At 42.1% G+C, this 16,852-nt stretch overlaps 1 protein-coding gene across 1 annotated transcript in view; it reads right to left on the minus strand.

Annotated features, from left to right (window-relative positions):
- Positions 1 to 3,841: 3,841 nt before the first annotated feature.
- DPT (dermatopontin) overlaps positions 3,842 to 16,852 on the minus strand; it is a 30,197-nt gene continuing 17,186 nt past the window's right edge. Inside the window, exons 3-4 of the mRNA XM_069478307.1 lie at positions 8,906 to 9,013; positions 3,842 to 4,903 (exon numbers count right to left, since the gene is read on the minus strand). Of these exons, the coding sequence (XP_069334408.1) occupies positions 4,837 to 4,903; positions 8,906 to 9,013 (175 nt within the window). The 3' untranslated portion in view covers positions 3,842 to 4,836. The remainder of the gene's footprint in view (positions 4,904 to 8,905; positions 9,014 to 16,852) is intronic.

Genomic DNA, 16,852 nt, shown 5'->3' on the forward strand with positions numbered 1-16,852 from the left:
TAGGGAAGAACCTGGTCTTGGAAGGCTCAGGAAACTTTCCTGGGGAAGCCAAGTCTGTGTTTGTCCCTGACATAGGACCTCGGTGAATAGAAGAGGCAGGGAGAAGATTTCCTGCTGCTGTTGTGAATGTTAGTTTCCTATTGGCCACATGACAGGCTGAACATCTGTTCCATTGTCTCTGGGGATGGTGACAGACGTTGGAAAGAGCAGGTAATTCTGCATATTAAATTATAACCCATTAAGGCAGCTGGCTAGATGAAAGGGTCTGGCTTTATAATCTCTTTCTTTCCATGAAGTAACCACATGGTCACCTTTCAGCTGGAACACCAACCTATGTCCCAACTGCTTGGCAGCCAGAGACTGTTTTTGTTCCATAATTTTACTTTTCTTTTTTGATTATAAACACAGTAAATGATCTTTGTTTTTATAAGTTAAGGGAAGGTAGAAAAATGTAAAGAAGAACAAAGAAATGTACAGTAATGCTCCAATCCACAGACTATCATAATTTTCATTTTGGAGTATTTCTATTCATCATTTTCCACTGATATAGAAAATCATTGCTTCACATTGATAACTGGGCTCCTTATGGGTGGGTAGGCTGCCTTAGGGTGAGGAGAAGAAGAAGGTCACATAATGGTAGAGTCAACTGCTTAGCAAGGCACAGTGCCATCTAATAAATAGGTTTTAAAATTAATGGGGAATTTTGGTTGGTTTTCAGTTTTTAGGGATATTCCATGCTACGAAAGATTGTAAGCACCATGAAAATCTGAGCTATGTGTAAATATATCATTATTCCTTACAATGACTTTTGAGGTAAGAATGTTTTCTCATCCTTGCTTTACAAAGCAATAAATTGAATAACAGAGACCCAATAAGCCAGTGGGTAAGGGATGACACACCATAGGCCCAGGCACGATTCTGTCGAGGGTTCCCCTTACCTCGCCTCACTGATTCTGGGTCCCAGGATGGTAACCAGTTCAGGTACTGCTCCTTAACAATACAATTTAATTAAACAGAAATAAACACAAGTGGTTTAATTAAATTTGATTGAGACTGTATAAGGAGAGTGGATACTATTGACTATATGACCTCTGTTCTGTTAGCCACCATGGTGGACACATCTGTGTTGGGCATGGACTGTATTGAACACATTTTCTCTGATTAATAAGAGAAGATGGCCAAGTAGGCTTGGAGCTGGATGTGGGACCAGTGAATTTTAAGGTTTTTTTTTTTTTTTTTTTTAATTTTGTACATTCACTAAAGCCTTTGTGAGAATGCATTTTTCTGATGAAACTTACAAAAATGTTGGGCTTCATGTCTGAGTCCATGCCATCGAGCAAAAAGACGTGTAGACAAAGAGCAACGCTGCAGAGAGGACTTCCTCAGGCCACCTGAGTTCCAGAGAGATGCTATAAATTACAGTTAGTATGCACAAATAATGGAATGTCTTATGGTGCTGATAAGAGATGCCGCTCCCTCCTTAGGGCATTATGACTGCATGTTGGGCTTCCCAGACCCCCTTGGTGAGGCCAATATTTCCTGGGGAAATTTCCTTAAACCCACATATTATTTTATGCCTTCCATCATATTGTTTCCATTGCCTGAAATGCCACTATCCCTTTTCCCACCCTAATCCCTCACCACCCTCTTTTGAAATGCCACCTGTCCTTGACTTACTAAACTTTACTCTAACAGTTTGTTTGCTTATCTGACTCCTGTAGTTTATAATCCTCATGAATGCAGACACTGTGCCCAGTACAGCAATTGATATATAATAAGCATGTAAAATTTTATTGATTCAGTGACTGAACAAATGGATAAATGAAGGAATGAGAGCCAAACTTAAGTCTTGCCTATTTTATGAACTTTTCCTATCAGTGACCTATACTAAAATCCAGCTTAAGGAACTTTATTTCTAATGTACACTAATACTATTCCCCTTCTCTTACTACATTTATTAGATACTTATTATGTGCAAGATACTATGTGATCTCACTTAATCTTTATAACAACCCCATGGTGTAGGTAGTACTATTATTTCTACAGGTAAGGAAACAGAGTCTCAGGAAAGGTTAGGTGACCTGGCCAAGGTCGTGAAGCTGGGAAGTGACAGAGCCAGGATTTGTGCCTTCTGAATCCAGAGCACACAGTCTTTTCCACTCATCGCAGAAGTCCTACTCATCCTTCAAGGCCAAGCAATGACTCAGCTTCCTCAGGGAACTTTCCTTCACTCACTGTCATCTCTGTTTTCTCACCTCACCAGTAGGCTGTAGGCCTTGTGAGGCAGAAATCGTGTCTCTCTTCTTCCCCTCATCTCATTTTATGTGACCACCATCTGTGAAGTTGGTGGGAAAGGGATTCCTTCCTGCACTGGGCAGGTGACAGAAGGGTGGCATGGGGACTTGGCTAACCTTGCACAGCCACCCTCCGTCAGAGCTAGGGGTAGGACCTGTGCCTAGGTTCCTACTATTAATAGTTGCAGGCTTCTTCCCCAGAAGAAAATGCCTTAGCAAAACTCTTCATAAACAATTCGAGGAAGATGACAGAGTTCACGAAATTCAAGAATTGCAAAAATCCACAATGATTCCCTAGATAAACGTCCTCATTTTGGACAGTAGGCCTAGGAAGGAGAGGTGACTTGTCCAAGGCTGTGGAGCAAGTTAGGAGAAAGATCGGAGTAACAAGAGAATGGAGAGTGAGAACTTGCAGTCAGAAGACCTGGGATTTTGTCCTCACTCAGACGCTCATTTCTTACTGAATGATGTATAAGAGAAAGTATAAACCATTCAGATTCAAATGGAGTTGAAAATTTCTATCTTGTCATTGCCCTTGGCCTATATGCAAAGAATAGTTTTTCTCTTCATAAAAACTTCTCCGTTTATTCCGTTTGGCACAGGTACTTCTTCTTGGATTGCTTTACAGTTTTTTTTTTTCTTGACTCGTGTTCTCTTGCAGTTTCCTGGACGGCTCCTCCCAGCTGCAGGTCTCTCTCTCCCAGCCCCAAATGCTCTCACCAGCCCCGTGTTTTCTTCCTGGGTGCCAAGGCAGCCCATCAGCACGGCCTGTCTCCCTCCCAGCTGTACTCCACACTCCCGAGCCAGCGCTGCAGTCGCTAAAATATTAATGGCTCCCTTTGTGAAAAATAACACCAAGAAGCTTCTTATTGCAAATTAAAATTGCTAGAGAGACAGAAACAATGAAATGAAGGAAATAGAACAAAACCATAATACGAAAAAGTGTTTTAGAGTTAAGACAGAGGAGATGTCCTTCCCCATCACAGTGCTGGGGTCTTGCCGCTGGAAATGCGGTGCCTGTCAGCTGAGAGTCACCATCCTGACCACCTAGGTTGGGGTGTATGACAAAGCAGATGACCCTTCTGGTTCCCTGGCTGGCTCCTCTCCTGGGTACTCTGGGAGAGAGGATGAGGGAAGGGCAGCACAGAACAGAAAAGAAAAGACAAACTGTGGATAAAGAAAAAAAAACACAGGACAAGTTGGGACAAGTTGTGACAAGTTGGGGCAAAGAGGGTTGAAGGGTGTGGAGGAAATACAGGCTAGACTCAAAGGCAAAAGCATGTGGCTCCATCCTTTGTTCAATCTTTAAGTTAAGCACTCAGCACTTTATGTTTTAATGATCTGATGCCCCAACCTCACTCTGTCATTGTCATCATTGTGTTCCTGGTGCCTTGCATGCTTCTTGGCACAATTCACCATGCTAAGCTGCACTTTCAAAATGGATGAATCAATCATAGGAAAGGGGAAGGGTAGAGAACAAAAACTGATCCAAAACATTTGCAGCATAGTGAATGTTAATAGTTTTATTCCTTTTATGATGAAGAGTACAAAGGGCTGGGGACAGAGACACCACCAGAGGAGGAAAAATAGTGACACTTCTGCAGAAGACACCTCTGAGCTGCGCGTAGAAGGGAAGTGGTCCCCAGGGCAGCCTTTCCCACCCAGAAAGCCATGACCAATACAGAGGAGTTTGCCAGTATCTCCCCCTGGCCCCAGGGCTCATGCCAGCCTGAGAAATCCTGAGCCTGCCTCTAGGTGCCAGTGACTCAAACCACTTTGCCCATTTCCCAAAGCAACCTGGCCACTCTCATAGCCCCGAGTTCCCAACCTGTGTCCCATCCTCTGACCTTTCTCTCCTTCCTTGTTTTTGTCTTGCTTGAGACTGACTGTCACAGATTCTCCTGGCCCCTGCACTCATTGTCATTACTGAGTACCCTGACATTTGTCTTCTACTTCAGGAAATCCTTCCACCACCCCTCCCCACTTTTCACCTCTCAGTCCCCTCACTCCCGGAGTGGAGATCTCTGCACTTGGACTTCTAAGGACGCCGGGCTCAACGCGGAGCGGGGAGAGAGGAAGGTGTCCCCTCAGGGCAGGAGGCCTGCCTTTGGTGAGAACCCTGTGTGTCTTCCAGACTTAGCTGTAGGGAACCTCCATGGCCCTTCCCTCCAGCCCTGCCCTCTATGCTGAGCTTGCAGCTCGTTTTGCAGTGAAAGCAGCAGCCAGGCCGTGGCGGTGCTCCAGAGCCGGGCTGTAAGCATGCGCTTTGTGCATGTGGCGTGCGAGGAAGCCATCGTCAGTCATATAAAACAGTTGCTATGGAACGTGTTGCAAGTGAGAAACATTGTTTACTTGTGGATTTTATTGTAAGTGTGATAGGAGTCAGAAAGGCCCAGGAAGCTGGCATTGCAGCCACTAGCTCGGGGAGAAGGAGAGAGAGCAGCAGAAACAGCCACAGGAGTTCCAGCTGATGCTAACGCGTGCGGGCACCCTCGGGTCTCCAGGCTCCTCTCCCTCCACCCGGATTTGGTATGTGGCGAATCTAGACATTTGCAAATTCACAGTCGTAATCAGTCATGCGGCACATTATGAACTTCCACTGGCGATCCCTGTGAGGGGGAGAGTCAGAAAACCAATGTCAGTGAGAAAAGACACCACACGAAGAATCTCTGCAGGGAAAAAGCAAGGAACATTTGGAGGATCTGGGGACTGAAGGGACCCGTAACCTCACTTTACTCCTAGGAGACGTCTCTGTGACGTCTCCAGAGAACCTACACATCTGTGAAGCCAGGTTACCCCTTGAAGGGGACTAACTGGGTCGCTGGGTGCGGAAGTTCCTGTTTATCGCTGCCGTAGCTCACCCTGCTGTCTCCCAAAGGTGCCTCGAGGACCTAAAGGTTAACAGCTTGGAATAAAAGCATTTATTTAACACCATCTCCATTTTATTGTAAAGAATCTTCTTTTAAAAAGTCTATCAATTTTCTTACTGATTATTTCCTTTACCGAGTACTCATCGCGGAGAAATGAAGTGTGGAGAAACAACTCTAGACCCCTTAAAGCGAAAAAGAAAAGGTCTGCCACTCTGGCACAACAGGAATGGAATTGCCGACTTATTTAAGTGGTTGGGGTGGGCATGAGATACATAGAACTGCTTGATTTTGAAAAATATGATGTGGATCTCTTTCAAGGAATGTTCTTTGCTAAGCGCAAAGTTATGTTTTTTTGTTCTTCCATTTAACAAAAAACGTATGGAGCGCCTGCACTGCATGACACTCCTGTGACCTAATGTCCTTTAACAATGATAATGATAACTTTAACCTCCAATACACCTGGCATTGTGCTAGATGCTTTAAATGTTTTCTCTTTTAATACTGGCAACAATTCAGTGTTTAGGTGAAGAAGTGGGCTCAGAGAAATAAGTGACTTGCTTTATGATAATACAAGTGATAGGTGACAGGTGGCAATTTCAGATTCCAAGTCTGTTGGACTCAAACCTTGGTCTTTCTCTTATGCCACACTGTCTCCATAACTAGGCACCCTGAACCCCACCAGAGGACATGGCTGTCTTCCCCTTCCCATAGTCCGATAAAGGACAAAAATTAGGAGTTTTTCCATGTTGGATCATGCTAATCCTTCCAAGGCACAGTGGAACCTAGAATTCCTTATCTTTCTCCCTTGTCAATCTGCAAGGCCACTTTCCCAATTCCATTTATCCTAAACACAACTGACACAGCCTCCATCTGAACTGGAAAGTGGGCCTGGCCGCCAGTACTGGGCGGTGCGGCCTACTCTGCTCACACCACCTCTGGCAGCCATTCTCATTCCCAGTCTGGTGTTCCGGATTGTTTGTTTAGAACAACTGGGAGTAGAGTCCCCCAACACAAGTCTGTGAGGGCCTAGGTGATCAACATTGGTATTTTTGTTCCTATAATTGTCAACAGAAGACATAGCTCGTTTTAGACTGAGATTGGCAAATTGGTAGCATGCGGTTTTACCAAATGAATTTAATTGCTGCAGTCAATTCTTATCTATCTGTGTACCAACAAACACAGATACACAAGATCTTATGGCCAGGGGTTCATACTACTCTTTTTAAAAGCTGTTAGTTGATACTGAGCAAAATTTAAATTTGATCCTATGAGGTCCAAGGGATTCAACAAGGTTTGGTCTCTGGTTTCCCTCCAGGACCTGGTTTTTAACCAGGTACAAATTTACTCCCCAGGAGATATTTGGCAATGTCTGTAAACATTTTTGGTTGTCATGACGGGTGGTGGGGTGCTAGTGGCATCTAGTGGGTAGGCTGACCGTCTAGAATGTACAGGACAGACCCCTACAACAAAGAATTATCTGGCCACAGATGTCAATAGTGTGCAGGTTGAGAAACTGCATTTCCAGGAGGAAACCAGTGTGATTTGCACATGGAGGGAAAGCCCTGGCCCAGAGAATCCTGCACTAACAATGTTTCTCCAAGGTGGGGGCCTCAACATCTGTCAGCAGAACTGAAGAAACTCAGGTTGTGGATCTTTAAACCACTGATTTTGAGTGACAGCAGCAAAATTGCATGAGCATATCTATTTTATTTTATTTTGGGGAGGATGTTAATTTTAAACCAATGCAATGACATAATATCTTCAGTTTTCATGATTCTGGGTAATCCCCCATAACCAAGCCAATGGGAATTAGGCATCTTAACTGTCAAAATATATTTACTTCATAATAGTTTTGGATGGCATTCTTTCTTTACTGCATTCTTTCCTGCCTTCTTAAACAGGAAATAGAGAACTAACTTTCTTGTTGAATGGAGTTACTATTAGGAATATTGAGCCCCCTGTTATACTGTTATTCTGTTTTGCACTTTGGGGTACACACCGCTGCTAAGTGACACCAGGCTTCCATGTTCTTTGAGTTCATGGGTCTTTCTTTCTTTTTCTTCAATATATTTGTTGGGTGTGTCACGTCATTCAGCTATTTCTTCTCACTGGTGAAATGAGTTTCATTCTAGTCTACGGCCATACCACCCTGAACGCGCCCGATCTCGTCTGATCTCGGAAGCTAAGCAGGGTCGGGCCTGGTTAGTACTTGGATGGGAGTTTCATTCTAAATGCTATATTCCCTCTTTCCTTTCTAATTTGCTACTTCTAGAAAATAGGTAACTAAGCTAGTTAAAAATGTATCAAAATAAAAATGAGTAATGTGTGAGAACTGAGGAATTCTCTTATGGGTAAACATGAGGACTTTTGAACATGAACCTGTAACATGTATTGCACCTTTCCAGGGCTACTTCATGGCTTGTTTTTTTTTTTTTTTTAATTTTAGGCCATATTAAATACCTTAATGTCAGTTAAGTAAGATGCAATTTCGTTTGAAAACATGGATATACACAAAGATAAGTCACATTCAAATTCATCATAGTACATTATCTAATGAGTTAACCTAAGTTTCATTTGGTTTGCAATAATTTATTGGTAAGTTTTCAGGAATTCATTTCTGTGTAAAGTGATTATCACCTGACTAAAAGTAAGTCAAATCAATCTTTAACACCAGGATTTACCCACACTCTATCTATAATAATAGGGGGAAGAATTCTTGTTTTCTTTTGATCATTTTGTTTTATTTTGATGTATTTGAGATAGGGTTGGGAAACTGATCATGAGAGAAAGGTGATGAAAAAAGTTAATTCTGTTTTTTTTCTCCTTTAGGTTCTTTAAATTCTCTTCTTTCACTAAAATTTTTTCCAGCTTTATTGAGGTGTTTTTACTCCCCTTTCATTTCTAAATGTGGTTTCTAGATTCTGTGGTCTGAATGTTGTAGTCCGCCTAAAATTTAGATGTTGGAACCTAATACCCAATGTGAAAGTGTTAAGAGGTGGGGCCTTTTGGGAAGTGATTAAGTTATGGGGACTCTGTCCTCATGCATGGGATGAGAGCCCTTATAAAAGAGGTTGAAGGGAGCTACCTGGCCCCTTCTCCCATGTGAGGACCCAGCAATAAAGCACCATCTTTGAAGCCCCAAGCAAGCCCTCACTAGACACTGAGTCTGCTGGAGCCTTGATCTTGGACTTTCCAGCCTCCACTATTGTTCATAAATGACCCAGTCTAAGGTATTGTGTTGTAGCAGTCCAAACAGACTGAGTAGGCTTTGTGTGTTCCTTCTATCCAATCCCCTCCCCTTATTTTCCCTCCCTTTCTACAACTCAAAGTGAGGTCATATAGAGGCATGGAATAGAAGTGGTCTGTCTTCACAGTGCAAACTCCTCCAAACATATTTGCTCTCTCCTCCTGACATTTGGTGAGGAAAGGTGCTTTGTGACATTAGGTGAGGGGAAGAGCTCAGAACATCAAGAAATACCAAGCTTAAGACCCTCTGTTCTGGGGCAGGCTGGAATCAGTCCTCATCTCCAAGAGTGAGCAGCTCCATGAGATGAGTTCATAGGAACAGCTCCCTTCCCATTGCCTCCTGTTGTTCAGCCAAACCCTCAGGTAATCCTTGACAAAGTAGGAAACTAAAATAGAGAAAATCCCAGATCAAAATTCTTGCAGACATAATCTTTGCATGGAGTTAGTCCCTAGCTCATAACCCCTAGCCCACGAGGACAGAGTTGTCCTTCTCACCTTTCCACTGCAGAGAAAGTGGTTGTTGCTCCTCGCATATAGTAATCATAATTGTAGGAAACCATGTCCATTTCCTCACCATAGTGGCCTGGATATTCTGTTGTCAGCCTATGTGGAAGGAACAAAGGGTTAGAGGAAAAAAATAAAACACATTATTATTTCTGGGAGCAAACAGAAGACATGCTATGAAGAACACATGGAGTTTGAACATCTTGGGAGATCCAAATTGGAGTTATATGGCCTCCACCAAACTATTCTAGGCTGCGAAGAGACAGATAGCTTTCCTTCTACAGATGAGAATCTTCCCTAAAAAGATGTAGATAACTCCCCAGACTTTGGAGTTATGGGAATAACATTAAAGTTCCTGATATTGACTAATATTGATATTAGTCTCATTTCATTCAACTCAAGTAAGACAATGTTTTCAAACTTTGTATTATGAATCATCAATAAATCATAAAATCAATTTAATTGATTATGATCAGGTTTTAAAAAGAAGAAATAAAATAGAAAAGAAAATATTAGGGTATGCAATGCATGCACTAATGATAAGTTTGTGTGTGTGTGTGTGTAAAAATTTTCTTTCAAATGTATATGTGCATGTATTTATAAGGTGTACATACTGTATGATAGCTTAATACACATTTCTCAATGAGAGTCATAATTTTAAAAGGTCTAAAAGTATTTAATTAAAATGTAGAGTTTTTGCCTCTTTTTCCATTGTTTATCAGCACCTAAAACAGTTCCTGATACATAATAAATATTTGCTGAATAAATAAATGGCCTGAGGAGAGTCACTTAATCTCAATTTCTTGATCTATAGAAAAATAAAAGCTACTTCATAGGTTTGTCATTGGGAGTAATAAAAGTACGTGTGATATATTGATACATGGTAGGTGTCGAATCATTAAGAGATATTTTGTTTCTTCCTCTTCCTTCTCCTTTTCCTTCTTTCTCCCCCAAGATTGAGTCAATCCTCCCTGGGTCTCCGTGTGAGTAGGTCCATTGTGGTCCACTCTAGAATAAATCTAGAATTCCCCAGTGTTTATAAGGGGTTTGCCACCAGGGATCTTCAGGACCAAAACAGTCCTTTTACAGTGAAACAGGCCCTGCAAACTCTTTATCTGCACCCCCAGGTGACCCGGGTAACAACTAGTTAGTGAGTGTCAGTAATTTTGTCTGCTTTGGGTTCACCAGGTTATTGTACATTGATGTTAGAAAGATCTTCCCCTCTGCAGACTGATGATCTTTCTCTTAAGATTGCATGGATTGTCATGAAATCTTGAAAAGGTTGATTTATAAACAAGAAGGGCCCCTCAGAGGATCTCGGTGCTTGGATGCAGAAAGATCAATGGTTAGACCACTCTTTTGGTTCATAATCATCCCTTTTTCTACATTATTCACTCGCCCTTGTTCTGACTCATCTTCTCTGAAGACATAATTAGGCTCTATCAGGATGCTAAACTGAACCCTGAGTGGGTTGCATGTATTTTGCTTAATGTGTTCTTGAAGGAAATAAGGCTCTGCTCTTTCAGAAACCTATTTTGTGCTGCTAAAGAGCCACAGATGCAGGACTTCCTTTTCCTAATAAAAAAGTTAGGTAAATGTCCCATAAATAGACCTTATAGGGCCTCGCTTGGATCCCACTGGTTTGTGATCCATGAGGATTCTAACAAAAACTGCACTAAAGTTTACCCAAAGAAAGAGAAATATGTTGAGAACAGGAATAATGAAAATTAGGATTGCAAGGGATGGGGGGGGGTTTCCTTACTCCAGGGAGTACAAAATATTTTCTAGAACTTTTGAAGTACTCTTTGGATACAATGTGTAAAAGCTAATTACCAAACGTTTTTATGTCTTCTAAGGCAGAGTCTACTTACAGCAGTACTGCATTAGGCTAAATCCAATTGCCAAAACTATTATATTTGGAAATATTCAGGCTATATTTTTATTTTTTCAGTTTCTACTGACTGGTCTTATCTGCCTTCAGAATACTTGGATAGTTAAATACATTTGGAATAAAATAGGAAAGCAAAGTTTGCATTTAAAAAAAATTAAGACTTTTTAAGCTTGAAAGAAGGAAAAAGTTATCCAATGCTTTCTTTAACTATTGCTTCATTTTGGGTAGTTTCCAGACACAGCACCCCTGGCCCAATTGTATACTTTGTCTTGGAAGCCTCTTTGTGGGGGACAGTTGTCCAGTGAATTTCTAGAACATCCTGGAGCAGGTGAGGTACATGCCTATTGGGGCATTTATCTTGGTCCAAGCCAGGTGTTGTTTTGGTGGCTTTTTTGTTGTTGCTGTTGTTTGGTTTTATTTTTGTTATAGAACCATGAGATCAAGTGACAGAACCTTGAGAGATTATTTCATAGAACCCTGGGTTAACAGGGATAGGGAAAGAGGTTGGATATTGATAGAAATCTCCCCTACTTTGGGAAACTAAAATACAGATGGAGAAATAGCCTGATCAGGAGTAGAAAGCAAACCTCCCAAATGCCATCCGTAGCAAGAACTGCTGTGTCATTATGGCTCAGGGTTCTGTATTTGAGAACCAGATAGATGTGTCTGCATTTAGTTCTTGATGACATACATCACACAGACATACACACACTCTCTCTCTTTCTCTCTCTCACACACAAATTGTCCTAATAAATGACAGCCCCAGTCACAGCTCCTCAAAGAGAAAAAATAATTTGACCTTTCAGAAGCAGACACTGAAGTAGGGCATAGGGACTTGTCAGAAAATTCAAAGAGGCTACAAGGAAGCAGAAGGACCAGGGCTGCGCAAGCTGTGGCACTGGGCTTTCTGAGGGCAGGTGGGGGGAGTTCACTGTGATTCCAGCTTCCTTGTGAGTTACTGGGTCACTTCAAGCAGGTTTTCTGGCAAAACACACTTCCTACTGAGCATTGCCACACATTGCTAGACCAATTAAAACAATCAAACAAGCTTCAGCTTGGCAAGACAAAGGAGAGGGCAGGTCAAGAAGGCACCTTTATTCAATTTGTTGAAATGAGTCTATTTTTAAATTGCCTCTATAGGAAGTCTTATTGTCCCCTTTCAAAAAACTACTCTGTGTGTGTGTGTGTGTGTGTGTGTGTGTGTATGTGTGCACTCATTTCTCCTATCACTTTTGGATGAATGACTATTGGGGTACAATGTCTCACTTCACAATACCCTTTCAGCTGTCAAGATGAGAGACAGAGTTGTTTCAAAGCTAAGTAAATAACATAAAGCCACCTGTACAGCTTCTGTGTCAGCTGAGGTTGAATGAGATGGAAAGAAATTAAATAATATCTTAGTTATGATTTGAAGAAAAGCAGTTCAAACTGAAGGGATTTTTAAGATTGACATAGGGCTTGCTCATCTAAGATTCTTTCTTTCTTTCTTTCTTTCTTTCTTTCTTTATTTATTTATTTTGCAACAGAGACTCACTCTGTTGCCCGGGCTAGAGTGCTGTGGCATCAGCCTAGCTCACAGCAACCTCAAACTCCTGGGCTTAAGCAAATCCTTCTGCCTCAGTCTTCCGAGTAGCTGGGACTATAGGCATGTGCCACCATGCCCAGCTAATTATTTTATATATATTTTTAGTTGTCCAGCTAATTTCTTTCTATTTTTTTAGTACAGACGGGGTCTCGCTCTTGCTTAGGCTGGTCTCGAACCCCTAAGCTCAAAGGATCCGCCCGCCTCGGCCTCCCAGAGTGCTAGGATTACAGGTGTGAGCCACCGCGCCCTGCCTCATCTAAGATTCTTAAAGCACTGTGACCATCGGCAGGTCCAACTGGACTCAAGGAACGTTCGCTGACCAATACAGTACCATGGACCGAGCTGCTCCTGAGAGATGTCATGCTCTTTTGCCACAAGGACAGACATGTCACGGAGTTGAGCCTGGATCTATGCTATCCCATCCACTTTAAAAAGGGGAGTAGAGACACAATGTAGTCACATAAGGTGGCCAGCTTTACTCCTTGTCAGAGGTTTGATTGAGAATGGAATAGGTTTTTAATAGTTCAAGAAAAGGGTTTGAATCTATTTCTCAACATAAAGTGACTCAGTATGAGATTTTGTGCAAACCCACTGCTGCTAGGTCTTACTAATTGGTAAGCATTCAGACACAAAGTAAAACTTCACAGCAATGAGATCTATTTGTTACATCTCTGTCTCACTTGTGGACAATTAGGACAACTGGATTATTTGGTGTCATCCGGAGGCTCCACTTTCAGGACTTCTGCTCCTATTGGTGTGCACATGGACAAACGTGGCTTCATCTCATGGCCCCACTTTGTGGAAACACCAGGAAAGCACACGCCACAGTCTCCCTACCATAAAAGCTGGAAGAAAACCCCAGCATTTATATGTTAACAGACCAGAATCGAGTACCCGAGGAAGCCATTCTTCAGCTTTTTTCAAAATAAGCGTAAGATTAGAATGTGTTCCAAACAAACCATTCTTTAGAGATCAGCTTATGCTCAAACAACATTTTAGAGAAGCTTCTGGCTGTTCAATATCTAATTCTGCTTTACTCTCATCTTCTCCATCTAATTAGTGCCTTCTTTTAAATATCCTATTCTAAAGTACAATGACATGTCAGCACTACATATTTAGTGTTTGATTAGAATACTAGAATGCTGTATAACATCTTGTTTCACTATGATGGCAAAAATAGTGAGCTCTTTGAGAGACGGTTGGGACACGGCATCAAATGTGCTTTTTATGATCTGGTTCAGAAGTGGGCATGAAGGAGAAACTCAACATTTGTAGAGTTGATATGTTGAGGTTGTCTTACATTCTGTATTTAGCCAAAAAGAAAATATCCCTTTCTTACAGACAAATCGTTGAAACGTTTCTTAAATAAACCCAGTCTGTTCATGATCATTCTTTTTGCATAATGTTCTTCCAGGTATGCTACAAGAAATGAGAGTATTTCCGACTAGATTACTTGGTCAATGCTCTGACATCCTTAACAGGTGCTGCATCAAACCCTGTTTGAATTAGTTTTGCAAAGACAGAAAAAATAAATCCTAAATGCAGTTATGTCTAAAAAAAAAAAGGCACCCACAAAGGAACAGCCACCCCTGTTTCTTCCCCAAAGAGCTGGGGATTCTCCCGGGGGGAGTTCTGTAGTCACCCAAGTGCCCTTCTCTGCACAGAGCCCCTGGGGCTCTGCGAGCTGTGAGAAAGAATGGCAAACGTTCAAATCTGTCCCCTTGTGCCATTTTGGGGGCTTATATTTCAAACACTTCAGCTATGCACCACAACACAGGGGAACAACAGTTTCAAGGATATCAGTGCTTAAATTAGAAGAGGAAAGTCCCTGGATATTTTCCAAATTGTTATCTTGGAACTGAGTCTCCGGCTCACTGTCCAAACCCAGGGCTGGTCAGCAAACACATGCGTTTTGACTCCTGTTGACTTGCACCAGCTACCTTACTTGGTGGCCCCCCTGGGCCTGCATGTCAGTGGGGTGACTCCACCCTCAACATCTCCCCACCAACTAAAATAGCTTCCTTTTCTGTTTTTGCTGCTGAAAGCCTACCATACTGTTACCGGATGCTTCACCTATACGAGTGTTATTTCCTCACCTAGATTGAGAGACAGCTCAGTACTGTGCAAAGAGAATGGGATTTGGAGGCAGACTGACCTGTTTGAAGCTAGCTGGGAACTTCGAAGGAAGTCACAGCTGCACCTCGGTTTTTCACTCACCTGTGTGATAGTATAACTTCTGCGTGGGAGGATTAAACGAGCTAATGCATGAGTGTATGGTAGGTGTCAAGAAATAAATATTATCATCATCATCATTTTTGGGAACTCAACCAAAGTCTATGAATTGTATTAATACTTATTTTATATCCATTCATATTCATTGACTGACTGATTAAATGAATTAATGAATGGAGGAATGAATGATTGCCTCTAGAATCCAGTAGAGGGAAGCAGACTAGACTGAATGAAGTAACAGATTTGGTCTACAATCGAGAGGTTTACTTTGTTCTAAGTAGCCAGCAGGGGCTGGCCTTGGGTTAACTAGTAGTCAGATAACCAGCGATATCAGTGAAATTTCTGCTTTTGAGGTTTGAGCACAGGGAGGGAGATATCACCCATATGCAGGCAGCAAATACAGTTGTCCAATAGTATCCATAAAGTATTGGCTCCAGGACCCCCGCGGATACCCAAATCTGTGGATGCTCAAGTCCCTTAGAAAAAATGATGTAGTATTTGCATATAACTTGCACACATCCTCTTGTGTGCTTTCCCTCATCTCTAGATTACTTATAATGCTGAATACAATGTAAATGTTATATAAATAGTTGGTATTCTGTATTGTTTTTTATTTGTATTTTCTTATTGCTGTATTTTTTTTCCCAAGTATTTTCTATCCAGGGTTGGTTGAATCCTTGGATGAACTCAGGATGGAGAGCCTGCTGGATGGAGAACCAAGATATGGAGGGCCTGCTGCACATGTCTACATTATAAATATGGCAGAGTACTTACAACAGCCACTCCAGTTGATGAAAGGGATGATTAATTTTGCTCAAGCTCGGAGGGGCTGCTGTTTGCCAAAATGTGTGCTTGGTGCATCATGCAATGCAAGGCAATGATGTAGGGCTCAGAAGCATCTAAAGCCAATGCAAGATCTTTTAAAATGTAACCTGCAGTCCTATTTTCTGAAAATATGGGTACCTCCATCTCTATAATAACCGTTTCCAGCTCACCCAGAGGAACCAGCCTGGAAGCTGCCCTTCTCGCCAGGCCTGTGGGAGCTGTGCCGCAGGAGCCTGTCCAGGCAGGGGTGGTGTGGGGTGGACCCAGCAATGCAGGGGCCTGTGAGGTCATTCCTGTCCCTGACACAGCATTATGGGGAGTGGTCATGCAAACATCCCCCACTTTGTATTAAAATCTGAAAAATGAGAACAAGAGTTAAGGATTAACTTTGACTGGGTGTTTGGCAAGAGAAGAGTGTTCTGATATTGTTGTTGTCAACTAGAGCTGTCCAAAAATTAAGAAAAACCACTCTCTGTCTTATGACTTGAGCACAGGCTTGGGGAGGTAGGCAGCGGGCAATGCGAAGTCTGAGCATCATAGAATCTTAGGGTTGAAGAAAACAAAGGTCATCTAAGTTGATTCTTTATGTTTATGGTCAAAATATATTATCTAATGAGCCTAATGAAAGGCCATGGGTCTTCAGAAGAATTATTTAGAAAAGGAAATAGTTGCTCAATTCAAAACCATCAGTTCCTGGGACACACAGTCTCTGCACGGACAGGAGACAGTCTGGTGGGCGGCATGTATCTGCCGAGCTGTTTGGAGAGGAGGGAATTATTACAAACGGTCTCCGAAGGGTTGTGGCTATTTCAGCGACATGTGTTTGTGGTTTGCAGACCACTGGCCTAAGAATTCGAATTCTCATATGTAAATAAACATGTGTAAAATTTAGATAATCATCCAATCCAGTGGGGACCGTTTTGTAACGACATGTCCACATCTATCAGGAATTCACTTTCTTGCCAGAGTTCAGGGATGCTGTAATACACAACAAGAAACCGCACCAACTGAATGAAAGCAGCACCTTGGTTTCCACCAAACAAATAAATCCACACTCGTTTGGGAGTTGCTTAGATGATTTGTTTTTTCCAGCCCAGAGAGGTGATATTTCTGAATCCCTAAATGTTGGCAAGCACGGAGCCACTAGATGCTCACTTAGCTAGTTCAAAACAGTGTTGGGCTCCATGCTGCAGAAAATCTTTCAAGGTGGGAAGGCAGAAATGTCGTCCCCACTCACATGTGTCCAGTTTCCTGGGAGGCAATTTAAGCTAAAGTGATGTAAGGGAAGGTTTCAAATAAGAGGATTATCAGCATTTCACCGTGGGAAGGTGTGGGAAAATAGTTCTCATTTCATTCTGTTGGGCTGTTAAAAGGATCAAATAAAATAGACAAAGACAAGAAAGAA

This window comes from Eulemur rufifrons, chromosome 8, assembly GCF_041146395.1.
Source record: "Eulemur rufifrons isolate Redbay chromosome 8, OSU_ERuf_1, whole genome shotgun sequence".
NCBI classification, from domain to species: Eukaryota; Metazoa; Chordata; class Mammalia; order Primates; family Lemuridae; genus Eulemur; species Eulemur rufifrons.